This window comes from Platalea leucorodia, assembly GCF_965183815.1.
Source record: "Platalea leucorodia genome assembly, chromosome: 7".
Lineage (NCBI taxonomy): Eukaryota > Metazoa > Chordata > Aves > Pelecaniformes > Threskiornithidae > Platalea > Platalea leucorodia.
The window spans coordinates 12,522,105-12,536,329 of NC_138829.1; the positions used below are offsets into that span (position 1 = coordinate 12,522,105).

Below are 14,225 nucleotides of genomic sequence, written 5' to 3' on the forward strand. Positions count from 1 at the left end.
CGCGGCCCTGCCCACGTCGGAGCGCGCGGGCGCTGCGTGGTGGGCGTGGCCGGGTGCCGCCGGGGCCGCTCGGTGGGACGCGCCGGGCCGCGCTCGCCGGGGCCGCCGCTGCCGGGGGAGGAGGAGCGGGAGCGGGAGCAGCCCTTCCCTTCCCTGCCCTTCCCTGCCCCGCCGCCGGGGAGAGGCCGGAGCCGGGGGCGGGGGGGTGGCCGGGTCCGGCCCATGGACCGTCCGGGCCTGAGGCGGAGCCCGTGGAAGGAGCCGCTCGGCCCCGGCGCGGCCGTGAGGGGCGGGAGGCGGCGCGGGGCGCGGGCGGTGCGGCGCGGCTGAACGCGGCGCCCCGGGCCTTTGCGCGCCGCCGACCGCCGGCTTCGCCGCCGCCCGAGCGGCCCGGCCCGGCCCGGCCCTGCGCCCGCCGCCGCGGCGGCACCATGTCGGCCAAGGTGCGGCTGAAGCGGCTGGAGCAGCTGGTGCTGGACGGGCCGCAGCGGCACGACAGCGTGCTGAGCGTGGAGACCCTGCTCGACCTCCTGGTCGGCGTCTACGCCGAGTGCAGCCGCGACTCGCCGCTCCGCCGCGACCGATACGTCTCCGACTTCCTCGAGTGGGGTGAGGACGGGGGCGGGCCGCGGGGATGGGGGGATGGGGCCCGGAGAGCGGGCGGGGGGGTGCGGGGTCCCCGGGCAGGGGGCGGCGAGCTGGCCCCGGAGGGCGGCCCGGCCCCGGCAGCGCGCTCCCCGCCGCCGCCTGCAGCCGGGCCGGGCGGGGTGGGGTGGGGTGGGGAGACGCCGCCCCTGGATGCGGAGCCTCCCCGGGGAACTCCCCCGCCGCCAGCCGGGCCTTGACCCCTGCAGGTCTCCTCCCAGCTCCGCTGGGTCCCAAGCGAAGCGCTTGGCAGCCGGCAGCAGGAACAGCACCGGAGTGTCCTTGGCCTGGAACCCTGCTCGGCTTAGCCCGAAATGTCAGGCTAATCCAGCGCTCCTCCAGGGTTTCCTACCTGGGGGAGGGGAGGAGGGGGAGAACAGCAGGCTCAGGCTTTGAAATACGGCTCTGGTGCCGGGTTTGCTGCTGTTGGAGAGGGCGTGCGTGTCTGTCTTGAAGGAACAACAGTTACCGTTCGTCGTGCGCTCTTTTTAATTCGGGCATGCCCCCGAAGGACAGAGCAATTCTAGGCAGCCTTTATAACAGCTTTGTTTAATGGTTTCCTACTATTAAGCGGCCTGATAATGAGAAACCTCCAACAGTCCAGAGCGTGCGGACAAAAGAAAACGTGGATACTTGTGATAATGCTTAGGATAAAAGTTTTCTATCCAGTGTTGTTTAGTTAAGACTATTGACTACAGCTATGTGGATAGTAGAGAGCCTTCCCTGCTGCATGCCTAAATGAATTTATGGTAAAAAGGCCATGGTGGCTGACTGGTTTATTCAGCTGAGTAAGTTATGAATAATAATGTCTGACGAAGGTGACTTAACTTCTCCATGGAATAAGAATTGGAGGGGAGGGAGGAGAGATCATTGCTCACGAGTATATCGTCCCGTTTATCAGCTGTTCCATGCGTGTACAGTTAATTAGGCTTTTAAAGAGCCTTCTTAAAAAAAAAAAAAAAAAAAAAAAAACACGAAAACAAAACAAAGGATTTCCTAAGGGAGAGGGAGGAACCGATTTACTTCAGTAAATGCAAATGTGTGTCTTTGGCACTACAGACCAGAGCACTAACATGTAGGGACAGCTGGTTCTCCTTAATTTCTGTGGGGACCACCACTCTTTGTCAGACACTAACAAACTAAGAGGATTCACTTCCTGGACTTTTCTATTGACGTCAGTAATGCGATTGCCAACTGAATAATTAACCACTTTATCACATCTGCCCTGCAAGGCTGCAGCCTGGGGAACATTGATTATTTGTTTTGTGGTGGGAGCTTTGTACGTCTTCTGCAGAGTGCGATCTGGTTTAATACTCTTGTTTTCAAGCTGATGGCTTGAACGAGTGAGCACTTACAAACTGTTAAATGTGGTAGATCAGACTATGACAGTACTTTAAGTGCTGAAGTTGAGGAAGGGATTTGGGGCAGGCCAAAGAATGATATGCTTTTTCTATAGCGCTGCTGGTGGTTGTGTCTTACTGATTGATCCCTGCGTTGTCATTTTCTGTGTGATGGAGAGGCCGATTATCCAATTGTTTATAAAATCACTTCTTTTAATTCTATTTATTGTGTTCACTGAATGTGAAAAGGGTACTGACTTGATGAAAACTATAGCTCCCAATAAAAACAGTGTGTAGTTCTTACTGTGGTGTGGGATTACCATAGTATAACAAAGTGCCTATTCAATAAATAATTGAAATGTATGTGAGCTACCATCTGGTGCTGCAGAGTAGGGATAAAAGTTTATAATCCAGGCTCTTGATGGTAAGGGGATGGGCCTAAATCTGGACTGCTGTATATTTGTGTTCCATCAACAAGGAATACCCTTAAAACCAATTACAGTTGATACTGTGTGTTCCTCCCTTTCCTTCAAGCTGTTAAAAACAAATAAATGCCAACAACGAGACACCTTTTATCTGTGTCCTAATGCCCTCACAGTATGTTTCCACTGACAAGGAACTTGTTTCTGCCTGCAGCTAATGAGGAAAATATCATGCCAAACACGCTAATCTTCCTCGTGTCATGATGTGCAGTCTTAATTACAGCCTGATTCTCTGTTACAAGATATTCTGGATTGATGTGCACAAGTTTTGTGTGTTGTTGTGTGTCTGTAGAAGCATGAGAGTGTAGTTAAATATTTGGGATATACTTTGAAGATCAGTGTTTCTTTATCAACTGGAGACAGAAGGAATTTCCTTTTGACAAAATGGAGACTTATCACTGACAATGGAAATAAGCTGCATAGCTGTTAAGGTTAAATTAAGCTGAGCTATATAACAAGCATTTCTTTGCTATTTCGGATTTAAAACTGGGTGTGAAGTATCACACACATGTAAAATTCCCTTAAAATGATTCAGTGTGGCTAATGGACTTGTGTGCACTCTTAATTGCCAAGAGAAAATAGAGTTCAGGCGTGGTAGTTGAGGCAGAGTTTTTTCCTGGCTGTGGGCTGTAGAGGAGATGCTGAGTTGTGTGGTGTAGCTGCTGGATGTGGAGATATCTGCTCTCTGACAGCAGCGTGATGCTGCTTGTATTTTGGAGCTGGTGATTGTGGGAGAAGGGAAGTGGAGAGTCCAGAAAATTAAGTCCCACATTTATCCTGTGAGACTTAACGCCACCTTTTCCCTGTTCAACATCTGTAGAAGCCTCACACCTCACCTGCAGAGGCTGGTGAGCCCCAAATGGTGGATCTCATTGCCTCTGTCCTATAAATCCTGCTGCTGCTTTCTGGCAGTCCTGCCACAGGCTTATTTCTTCAAAATTTTCTTCCTATTTGCTAACCATAGAAGAGCGTAGGGTGTGGCCGTTCGCCTTGGGGCAGCTTGTGCCTTCCATCGCTTTAGAAACGTTGTAAGAATCTGCCATTTTAACCTTGGCAGTTGTAGCTTTCCCATGGTGAATGGAGCTTTCAAACAGACTATATTTTTTCCCTATGCTGAAAGTATAATGCGTATATCTTTATGCCGAATATCTTTGGAGAAGAGCTAGCTGAGCTGCAAGTGAGGAGTTCAAAAGTCCTTTTCTTCTACTTTTATTTGTAACTCCTGTTGAATATTTTTTATTTGTAACTCCTTTTATTTCTAACTCCTGTTGAAAGGCCTTGCCCAATGGGTTGTCACTGTATCGTTTATATAATAGGTATTGAAATAATGTTCAGTGTTCGTAGTGGGAATTGAATCCAAGTCTGTTAGATAGCAGACCCATGTCTACATGTTCAGAAAGAATTTCCCAAATCTGTGCTTAGTGTCTTTTAAACTGTTGCTACATCTGCTGCTCCTAGAGTGAGAAATAGTGAGGAATCCTAACAAGGAGGAGTCCTGTTTATTCCAGTTATACTTGCTCATTCCTCTCTGAAAGTCATCAGTGAAACTGGGCTGCTACAACCCTCGTGCCTGTGAGGCCAAATTGCTTGACCATCTCTGCTCATCCTTGCAGTTGTCAGGAGAGCGACCTAGCTGGTGTCTGGGGAGTTGCTGGAGCTGGGCAGTCTTGGTTCCTAGAAAGCCTGTAAAACAGTCTGCATGGTCCTGGGAGTCTATGGAGGTACTTCCCTTGGTAAAGCTGACCTAGGCCACTAGTGAAGACTACCTAAAGCCGTCAGCAAGCACAGAGGAGGCTGCGTGGCCTTTGCACTTACCTGATGGATTACAATGCACACCAGTGCTTGGGTGCTGTGGGGTGGTATTGTCCATGCACTGCAGAGGGACCTCCTAAGAGACTCTTCCTGCAAAAAAAATGTATGCTGTCCTTGTTTCACCTGACGAGGAGAGAAGTACAGGAGTGCTGGAGCAGCATGGCTGCAGCTTGGGTGTCTGCATCACCTGTCCTTTGGCTTTCAGGTACAGTGTGTTCCTCCCTATGGGAGCGCCTTGTTCTGTCATACTGAGGGATCTGAATCTTTCATAATCCTGTGCTAGAATGGCTGCTTGCAGGGCACCTTGCTGGCTGGCATCACATTCGTGCTCGTATGACATCACCTTGTTTTTCAGGAGTTATCTTGGTTGGCTGTGGCTGGTGCTCACTGCCCCTTACTTCCAGTCAGCAGGGACTGGCGCAACCGGCTGCTCCATTTTTGAACAGCTACTTGGCACAGTTTGAAGCCAGTAGGCAAGCATGTTCAGAGAAGAGTCTAACAGGAACGGGCCTTATTTGTATTCAAAATGCTCTTGGTGCTGCATAGACTCTCTTGCTCCAGCCTTTGTTTCCTCTGACCCTGTTTTGTACTGCTGGCATGCTACAGAGGGCAAGATGGCACATGTCCCAGCGTAGTTCATTCAGTGTTGTCTCACTCCTGGACTACGTACTGGCTAGTCGTCTCTGTGAGAACACCTCAAAACCAATGTCAGACTAGTTTAGACTGATATGAAATGGGTTTTTTTTTTTTTTTCTTGAAGCAGGTGCACGGGATACTTCTGTGGACTGTTACTCCTGACGTGTGACAAGCCATCTGTTTGAATGCTGACTTATCTTATTTATCTTCTGTGTTCTTGGTTTGTGTAAGGTCTGCTACCCAGCTAGACTGGTGTTCTGCTTTTGGACAGCGGTGGTGGGGTTTTTTTGTTTGGGTGTTTGTTTTTATTTTTCCTGAGAGGAACTTATTTTAAGGAGGCTGAAGCTGTGGGGAAAAGAAAGAAGATTGCAGATGATTAGCACAAGTAGGCTGGCTGGGCACCTGCTGCTGAGCCCTTGAAGACAGTCTGGCATAATAGGCAGCGGATGCTGATGTAGTAACACCAATATATTCCCAGTCTGGGCTAGAGGAGGGAAAAATGTGCATGCAGAGTGCTCAAAGCAACGTCTCTAGCCTAGCCTCAAGCTGCCACTTTTGGATATATATCTGTTACATTTGACGCTGGACCATAGATGGAAAAATCATGCACAAAAAGTTCACCAGAAAGGGTTGCTGTTGCGCTGCTGCTGGTGCAGTGATTCACAACTTTGGGTCGCTGTCAGGACCGGTGCTTCAAGTTTGGATCTTGCTGTTGCGGGAGCTCTGTGAACTTTGCAAGTCTACTCCCAGACCTACTTTCTCCTCCTTCCAGTTCTGCTTAAAGAGGCACCTTAACCTTTCAAATAAAAAAATACCTAATGAGGGAAGGGAGAACCTTGCAGGGTGGCCTTTCTGTCAGAAGAGTGTAGAGCTTGTTCTCTCAGCCTGAAAGCAATTGTATTCACAAGTGTAGATGCAGACCTGAGAAAAGGTCTTCCCAGCCTGCATTAGAGCATCTTCAAAACTAGCTGCAGGGTAGACCTAGTCCTCTGACTGCCACAGGCACTGTTGTACTAGAAGAAAATGCTAGGTAGGGGTGGGGGCACAGTGTGTGGCTGAGTGTGCTGCTAGTATAGGAGGCAGAAACTATCCCTAAGAATTTTCGAGATGACCTTAGAGTTTGTCAGACTTTGAGGGTTGCTTATGAGGATCTTTTCTTTGGCCTTTTTGGGTTACACCAGGAAAAACTGTCACTTGATAACATGTCGTATCTCTTGACTTGAGGGCTTAAATTCCTCTCTTCTTTCCCTTTAGCATTCCTCCCCTCTCCCCTGCTTGCAGAAATACACATAGAAAGCCAGGAAGGGACCTCAGGCTCTGCTAGCTTGTACAATGTCCTCTCTGTGCGGGCAAAAGCTGTGCAGTGAGCGATAAGCCTGTTGGGCATATGTACGAAATGAGCGTGGTTGGATAATGAAGACAGCTGATGAACGAGAAAACTGAATTCCAGATTCTGGCCTAAGTTTCTCTACTTCCATCCTCTATCCACCAAAGCCTGTTACAATCCCTTGTACTAGAGCTAGCGGGAGGAGGGTGTGGATGAGGGCCCACTGGGGCAGGGTGAAGCTACAGGTGCCTTGCAGAGGTTCTGGAAAGGCCGGTGGTGGTGTTGGTGGCCACGGTTTCCTTGTGCACAGTGCAGTGTGGATGCAACTGGAACCCTTTCCTGCTCCCTGAAGGCTTTCCTGTGGTTGGAGATGGGGCACCATAGCTTGGATCGCCTTTGCTAATGAAGTCTTTGATGGTCATCTGGCAGAATAGCGCGAGCATGGCTGCCGAATACCAGTTTCCTGCGTTCCCTGCTTTAAGTAAACTGGTTTTGTTCTTTTGAAAAATATATGTTAGGATTAATTCATGTTGAAGTAGCCCAAACTGCCATGATAGCTTTGATAGCATTGTAGTCAGGGCTAGCGATCTGAAGGCAGGAGGTACAAAGCCTGCTGCTGTATGTATGATGGACCCTTTACAGTACATCTGTTCTAATCTGTTATTTTTAGAATGAGCCAATATCTTTTAATGACTTTTTCTGTAAAACTTTATGCTGCGAAACATTGGCACTGAATGCTGCAGTCATGTTTTGACAGTGGGAAAGTAATGTGGTCTGGAGGATGAGAGATAGATTGGCGTGTGCTGTTGAAATGACAGACGTCCTGAGCGAAGCTTGTCTTTTGTCCCATAGAAGGAAGTCGGTATCGCTTTTCTCCTGTAGATAAAGTTGCTAATTAATAGCAACGGTCTTTAGTGAGGGCTTGAGGAATTATGTGGTGTGTCAAAGGCTGTGACCTATATTTTGTATTTTAATTTTGTTTATTATATGAAAACTCAGAAAGGGGTAAATAAATCATTGATAAATTTGTCTTCATATAGAAAAAATGTGTGCAGCTAGTAGTTTCTCACTCATGGTACATGATAAGGTATAGAATGCAGAAGTAAGGTTTCATAAGCATCCGTAAGTCTACCATTTTTTCAGACTTGTTTCAGTTAGAAATCTAAATTATTTTCATATTGATTTTTCATAGATAATATTAAGATATTTTGCAAAAAAAACCACCTTAATTTACATCCTTAAAACAGTTATGTATTATCAGTGGAAATGGCTTGGATGTTGGTTTGATCAGCAGATTCAGGGCAATGAACTTTTTTATCAAGTGAAGTTGAACTAACCTTTTTTTTTTTTTTTCCCCAAATAATTCACATGTGGGAGTGAGTCAGTTTCTTCTACACCTACTAGAAACAAATGATTTTAACTGTGTGAGTCAGAACTGAAGAGACTTGTTTCATTAGATTTTTTTTTTTTAGCAAGTTACTTTATGGTTATATATTAATGTTTTGGGTTTTGGAAATGTTGATCTGTAGCAGAGATTAGTTGGGAATGTTAAACTACTACGGATTCTTCAAATTTATGAAACTTACATTTTATGCTTTGCTTGTAATTTGAGGCAATTCATGCAAGCTGTTTTTAGATGGGTATTACAAAAAGGAAGAATTATAATACTTACCTAAACAATTGCAAATTTATCTGAGCTGTTAACAGAATATAGTGCCTAGGATTAGGAAAAATTTTATGGGTTCATCTTTTTCATTACCCATGTCTGAAAAGATGAATACTGTATTTACTGTGTTTTTGCTTTTGATAATGCTTGAAACAGAGTTGAGATTAATTTTCTAAGTCTTTTATAAGGTACACTTGAGAATCCCAATATATTCTTGATGGAGTTACCAAAGAGCTTGTATCAAGCTCACTAATATATCCCACTGAAGCTCTAGGGGTGGGTTGGGTTTTTTTGTTGTTGTTTGGTGTTTTTTTTTTTAAGAAAAGGGATTTAATTTTAAAAAGCTTTTCCAGGTCTAAGAATTTCTAAGTGCATTTGGTCTGTGGTTCAATGTGATCTGTTCATTTTAGCTGTCTCCTAATACTAAAATATTCCACTCTATTTTTCTCATCAGCGTATGCAGATTGCCAGAATGCAAGCTTTCATTTAAAAAGATCTTTGTTCACTATAATGAATGTAGCTTTCTTCAATAGGAAACTACACACTGTTTTCTTAAGCCCTGATTTTGCATAGACCTCAGTAATCATGTCTGTAGATATACTTAGAGTGCATTCAGATTAAGTGTGTGCATCCATCATTGCCAGCTGAGTCCTTAGGCATCCTGAAGTGCCCGAGATCTTAATTTCTGTCATTCATGTCATCAGGGTCTTAACACTGAAACCTGTTATTACTTAACCATGGCCTACAGCTTGAAATGTGACTAGCACCTCTGACCTGAGATCTCTATAAAGGAGTCTGAGCTTTGGAAAATGGTGGGGATGTCTTCACCAAGTATTGAATCATTGAAAATGTATGGAGTTTATTAATCAGGTGTGCCTTAATGAAGGCTGAGGTATAGTTCTCAATTTGCTTAAGTGCAGTGCCATTGAGGGCTGAATATGTATAGCTGTGTTTCCCAAAAAGACCAAGAAGATAAAAGATCAGAAGCAGCATTAATTCCAGATATATCCCAGATTCTTTTCACCATTTATAATTGTTCTCCAACATAAAAATAAACATGGGTAATTGCTTTGTGAAGTCTTACTTGAAATGTGTTTATGCCAGTTTAGCAAGACATACATGCTCAGGATTTTAGAAAAGTCTATACGAAATTCTGTCTGGACTTTTCATTCAGCTTAAACCTGTGTTATATTGTTCTAACTTTCATCAAAAAAATTCAGTGAAAGATGAATTAATAAGTAAGATGAAACCAGTTTTAAACTCACTGAAGTAGATATGTGGAAGTCAGTCTTAAAGGAGTGTTGCAGCTATTCCGGCAATATTGTACTTTTATTTGGGACTGTGTAGCTCGTGGGATGTGGTTTCACTGTTTTTATAGATGGTGTGACTTTACCCAAAATATAGCAATCAGTATAGAAGTATGGGGAGGGAGTTTATTATATTATGATTTCCCAGCTAGTAATGGTCCCTTAGTCTAAGAACTAAACTGTATGCCTCCCCCGGATAGATGAGACTTAAGGAAAAGCTTTGGGTCACTAAAAATTCTCCAAAGGTACATAAAAATAGATCATGCCCTAAATTGGTTTAAATCCTGTAGTACTGGAAAAAAAACAACAAATACCCTCGCCCAGCAAGGAACCCATTTTTTTAATTGAAGGCATTAAAGACTTAAATCCCTTTTAGAGTTGTGCTAGGTGGGGTGTGGGGTAGGGGAAATCTCTGTCCTCATCTGAGGAAGGACGAGGTTTCTAGTAATTGCATGGCAATACTTATGGGGCATCTGAAACCTTTTTCCCTGCTCTTGAGGAATTCCTCTGTCCCTGGTTCTCCCCCCCTTCCAGAGATCCACATGTACCTTGGGGGTGGATGGGGGTCGTCTCCATTGCCTTGCATGCCTTTGGATTGCTGCTGTCATTACAGCATGACTTCTGTGATCTTCGTTTTGCACATCCTTCCTCAAAAGTTGGCTTCTTCACAGAGCTTTTCTGTGTGCTGCTGGCTTTATTGCTGCCCGTGTGACTTGGATTATCAATACTGAAAGCTGGAGTGTTCCAAGTGTCTTTTTATTTTGCTGTAGTTAAGGCAGAGTAGAAACAGCAGGAGGGTGACTTTAGGCATGAAGATCCTATTATAATTTTGAAATATGTTCCCAAAGGTTTGCTTTTTAAGATGCATGTTTAGTCTTTAAACTTAGCTCTTTTTCTGATAGGATTGGTTAGGTCGTGTCATCGTTCCCTCCACCCCCATTTCTGTGTATGATGGCTACGTGGCTATGGTCTCTTGTTAGCACGGAGAGATGGATGCCTAGTGTGCATGCTTTGCAGGCTTTGTTCTGCAGGCTTCTGACTATCCTTGGACTGTGGATCCGAAGAAGAGTAGCAAATGTATTTTTTCTATGGCTAGGTATACTTGAGTAAGAAGTTTGTATTGAAAATTTTAAATTAAGGAATTGGGTTGTCGTTATCTAGTCTGCGATCGTTTGCACTGCATCTGAGTGAAATGGGAATGTAATATCTGTCCACATTTTCTTTCTTTTTAGTTTGTGTGTCCTTTAAGGCAAGGAAGGGATCTCACTGAGCACTTGCTATCAGTGGTTCCTTTTAGATGGCTTTGCTGCCCTGCGACATCCCAAGTTACTCAACTAAAAAAAGAAAACTACATTTCTGTGATTTGGAACCTCACCCTATATGACTTATTACAGGAGGCTGGGAGAAGAAAATTCTTACATGTACAAATGGCTAAAAGTGATCTAAAGGTCCTAATGGAATAACTGGTAGCTAGTAACTGCTAGATGTTGGGTTATAAATGTAGAGTGAAGGCTGGAGTCTGTGGTATTTAGTCTTTCTGCCTTTTATGGGTAATATGGTATTTTTCTAAACTCGCAACACTTCATCTTTCAGAGCAGACTTTCTGAGAAGTTGCAGATGAGTTAGTCTGTTGTGTCACAGGGAAGAAGCACAAACATTTTCCTTCCAGACCAGCTTTAACTAGTTGTAGCAAAATGCCTTAGTCATGTGGCATGGTATCGCTGCATGGAGGAATTAAGTTTGACTGTGTTAGCTTACTCTGTTATGCAATTGAAGATTTCCATTACCAGTAAGTTCAGCCTTTGGTTTCCTGGACAGTTAATATTTAAGTTGGGAATAATGACAATATCAAACAGCTGTTTTTAAACTGTGGTTCCACTGCCCTGGTACTCCAGATAACATAATACAGGACGGCATACGGTGGGGATACCTAACTGGAGGCTGTATCCGGCCCAGACTGTCTTTATCTTACCCTTAGAAGTATTTACTCGTTATTAAGGCAACTGAACTGTGGTTATCACTCTGTGTATGTTATTGCAGGCCAGCAGGATTTACTGGATTGGGTGTAGTGCTGTACCAACAGAGCTATACTGGTCAGGCTTGACCCAGGCAGGTCTACATCCATGGCTAGAAATAATCAATCCTTGTGCCTCTGACGCTGACTGCATCTGATGTGAATTGTAAAAGACCTGACACTTTGAAAAGGAGGGAAGGGGGGGATTTTTCATTTAAAAAAAAAAATTTCAGTGATGGAGAAGCTTTTACTGTTCTTAGGAAAGGGCTTTGCAGTAATTCTCCTCAATATTAAAGGTATGCATGCATTTGAGTGGCTCAAACCAGGAGCAGAAGTGCCCTGGTTGATTTTGACAGAATTGGATCTACCGGTAGTCTAGTTATAAACTTCCTGTTCTTGTGGGTAGTATTAAATGTTCTAAAGGTTTTGTTTAATGTTTCAGGCACTTTTTTGAGGATGGGGATAGCTGAGATTACATTCTATACTTTACCTTTTGCATACCAGCATTGTATTTCCTTCACACTGTAAAACCTCACAAAGTTCAGCATGACGAGCACAAAGTCTTGCACAGTGGAGCTGTAAATGTTGGGGAATGGCCAACTAGAAAGCAGCCTTGCAGAAAAAGATTTGGGGATCTGGTAAGCAATTAGTTGAAAAAGCCAGTAGTACATCATTGTAGAAATGGAGGCTGCCTGTGTACTGGACTGCATCAGCAAGAGGGTAACCAGCAGGTTGAGGGAAGTGGTTATTCTGCTCTTTATAGCACTTGTGAGGCCATTTCTGGAGTACTGTGTCCAGTCCTGGCTTCCCAGGACAGAAAAAACACTGGGAAACAGAAGCGAGTCCAGCAGAGAGGCACTGATGTGGTTGGAGGCCTGAAGCATGTGATGTGCCAGAAAAGCCTGAGATACCTGGGTTTGGTGAGCCTGGAGAAGGAGAATCTGATCATGATCCTCAACTGCCAGATGTGTGGTTAGGGAGAACAGAGGCAGACTCTTCTCAGGTGGACCGCCAAGAAGGAGAGGCGATGGACACAGGCTGTGGCAAGGAGGATTCTGACTATGTGTAAGGGGGGGGGGGGGGGGTGGGGGGGGGGGGGGGGGAATATTCCTCCTGAGGGTGGTCAGTCACTAGAAGAGGCACCCAGAGAGGTGATGGTCTCTCCATTCTAGGAGATAAACCTCAGCTGGACAAGGCCTTGAGTAACCTGATTGAACTTTGATGTTATCTCAGCTTTGAGTAAGAGGTTGGACTCCGATCTCCAGAGGTCCCTTCCAACCTAAAATTCTGTGGTTCAGTATCATCTCCCCCCCCCCCCCCCCCCCCCCCGCCATGTTAGCAAATTTATTTAATATTATGGCTGCTTTAATAGAAAACAACAATAGAAAACAACCTGTGTAAATTTACTGTTCATTTTTTGGTAATCTTAGGTGTTGTCGTGGTTTAACCCCAACCAGCAACTAAGCACCACACAGCCACTCGCTCACTCCCCCTGCCTCAGTGGTATGGGGGAGAGAATTGGAAGGGTGAAAGTCAGAAAACTCATGGGTTGAGATAAGAACAGTTTAATTGAAGTAAAATGAAATAGAATAGTAGTAGTAGTAATAATAATAATAATATAATAATACAATAATGATATACAAAGCAAGTGATACACCATGCAATTGCTCACCACCCGCCAACCGATGCGCAGCCCATCCCCGAGCAGCGATCGCTGCCCCCCAGCCAACTCCCCCCAGTTTATGTACTGGGCATGACATCATATGGCATGGAACAGCCCTTTGGCCAGTCTGGGTCAGCTGTCCCAGCTGTGCTCCCTCCCAGCTTCTTGTGCACCAGGCAGAGCATGGAAAGCTGGAAAATCCTTGACTAGTGTAAGCATTACTTGGCAACAACTAAAACATCAGTGTGTTATCGACACTATTCTCAGCCTAAATCCAAAACACAGCACTATACCCGCTACTAGGAAGGAAATTAACTCTATCCCAGCCGAAACCAGGACAGGTGTTTACCCTGATTGGTTGGCATTTTACCACATAGTCTCAATATAAGTATTGACAAGCTTTTAACTAAATTTTCAGCTTGTAAATGATGGGAAACTAAATTTTGTTCATATTGTTCTGCCATGTATTTAATAAAAGCACCAGTTTCCTTGTTCCTGGAAGAGAATTGCCAGAACAGGTTTCAAGAACTTTGAACCTATGTTTTATGTCTAGTGCTTTTTCCCAAGTGTGGTTTCCTTATGTCTAGCTGTTAGCCTTGATAGCAGTTGAAGTATTTTAAAGCTTTGTTCCATGGAGCTGTCAGAAAAGCCTGCAATGCCTGCATGACTGTGAGCCTGAATCATCCTTTACAAAAAATACAAGTTTAGCTGTTCTGCTAGATATGTTCTCATATCACAAAGGAATCTCTATCTAGTAGGGTTCCTAATATTCTTATATCTGACATTATAGGGAGTCTGACTAAGCAGTTGCTAACAACAGGGTGAATGAAATATTCCTCATACTTGTAAAGATCTAATGGGAGATATTGGCTGTTTTTTGGTTTCCTTTATGAAATAAGAGCTTGTATGACTTACATGAAGTTGGACTTGCAACATGGTTTTAAGGCTGATATGCTTTCTTTGATGATAGTGCACTTACCAAACCAAAATGCACGACAAATTCAGTGTTTCAAAATCATGTTGATATATGGAAAAGAGCATGGGAAGTGCTATCAATGATGAGGATAACAATGTGCAAATGGGACAAAACCAAGAACTGAATCCTTTATTAGTGATGTGTTGTAATTATTAATAGGGTATCCTAAGTGACGCTTGACTTTCCATACAATGAATTTATATCTGTGTTTTTGAGTACGTTGCTTGCAGCAAACTCCTGGGAAAATAATAATATTTTTTCAAAATTGTCATGATTCCTGAATGCTTGGAAGTCTGGTAGACATCCTTGCCAGAGAACATATACTGTCAGCTATGTCATGAAGGCATTCATTGACAG

General features: G+C 44.5%; 1 protein-coding gene across 7 annotated transcripts in view; it reads left to right on the plus strand.

Moving 5' to 3' along the window:
* The first annotated feature begins 376 nt into the window (after positions 1-376).
* CDC42BPB (CDC42 binding protein kinase beta) overlaps positions 377-14,225 on the plus strand; it is a 97,075-nt gene continuing 83,226 nt past the window's right edge. For 6 of the 7 annotated variants that reach the window (XR_014228773.1, XM_082317653.1, XM_082317654.1 and 3 more), the window contains exon 1: positions 377-609. Coding sequence is in view for 5 of the 7 variants with exons in the window: in XM_082317653.1 (XP_082173779.1) it covers positions 432-609 (178 nt within the window). In the remaining 2 variants the exon portion in view is untranslated. The remainder of the gene's footprint in view (positions 610-14,225) is intronic. The other variant, XM_082317659.1, reaches the window with a different exon arrangement.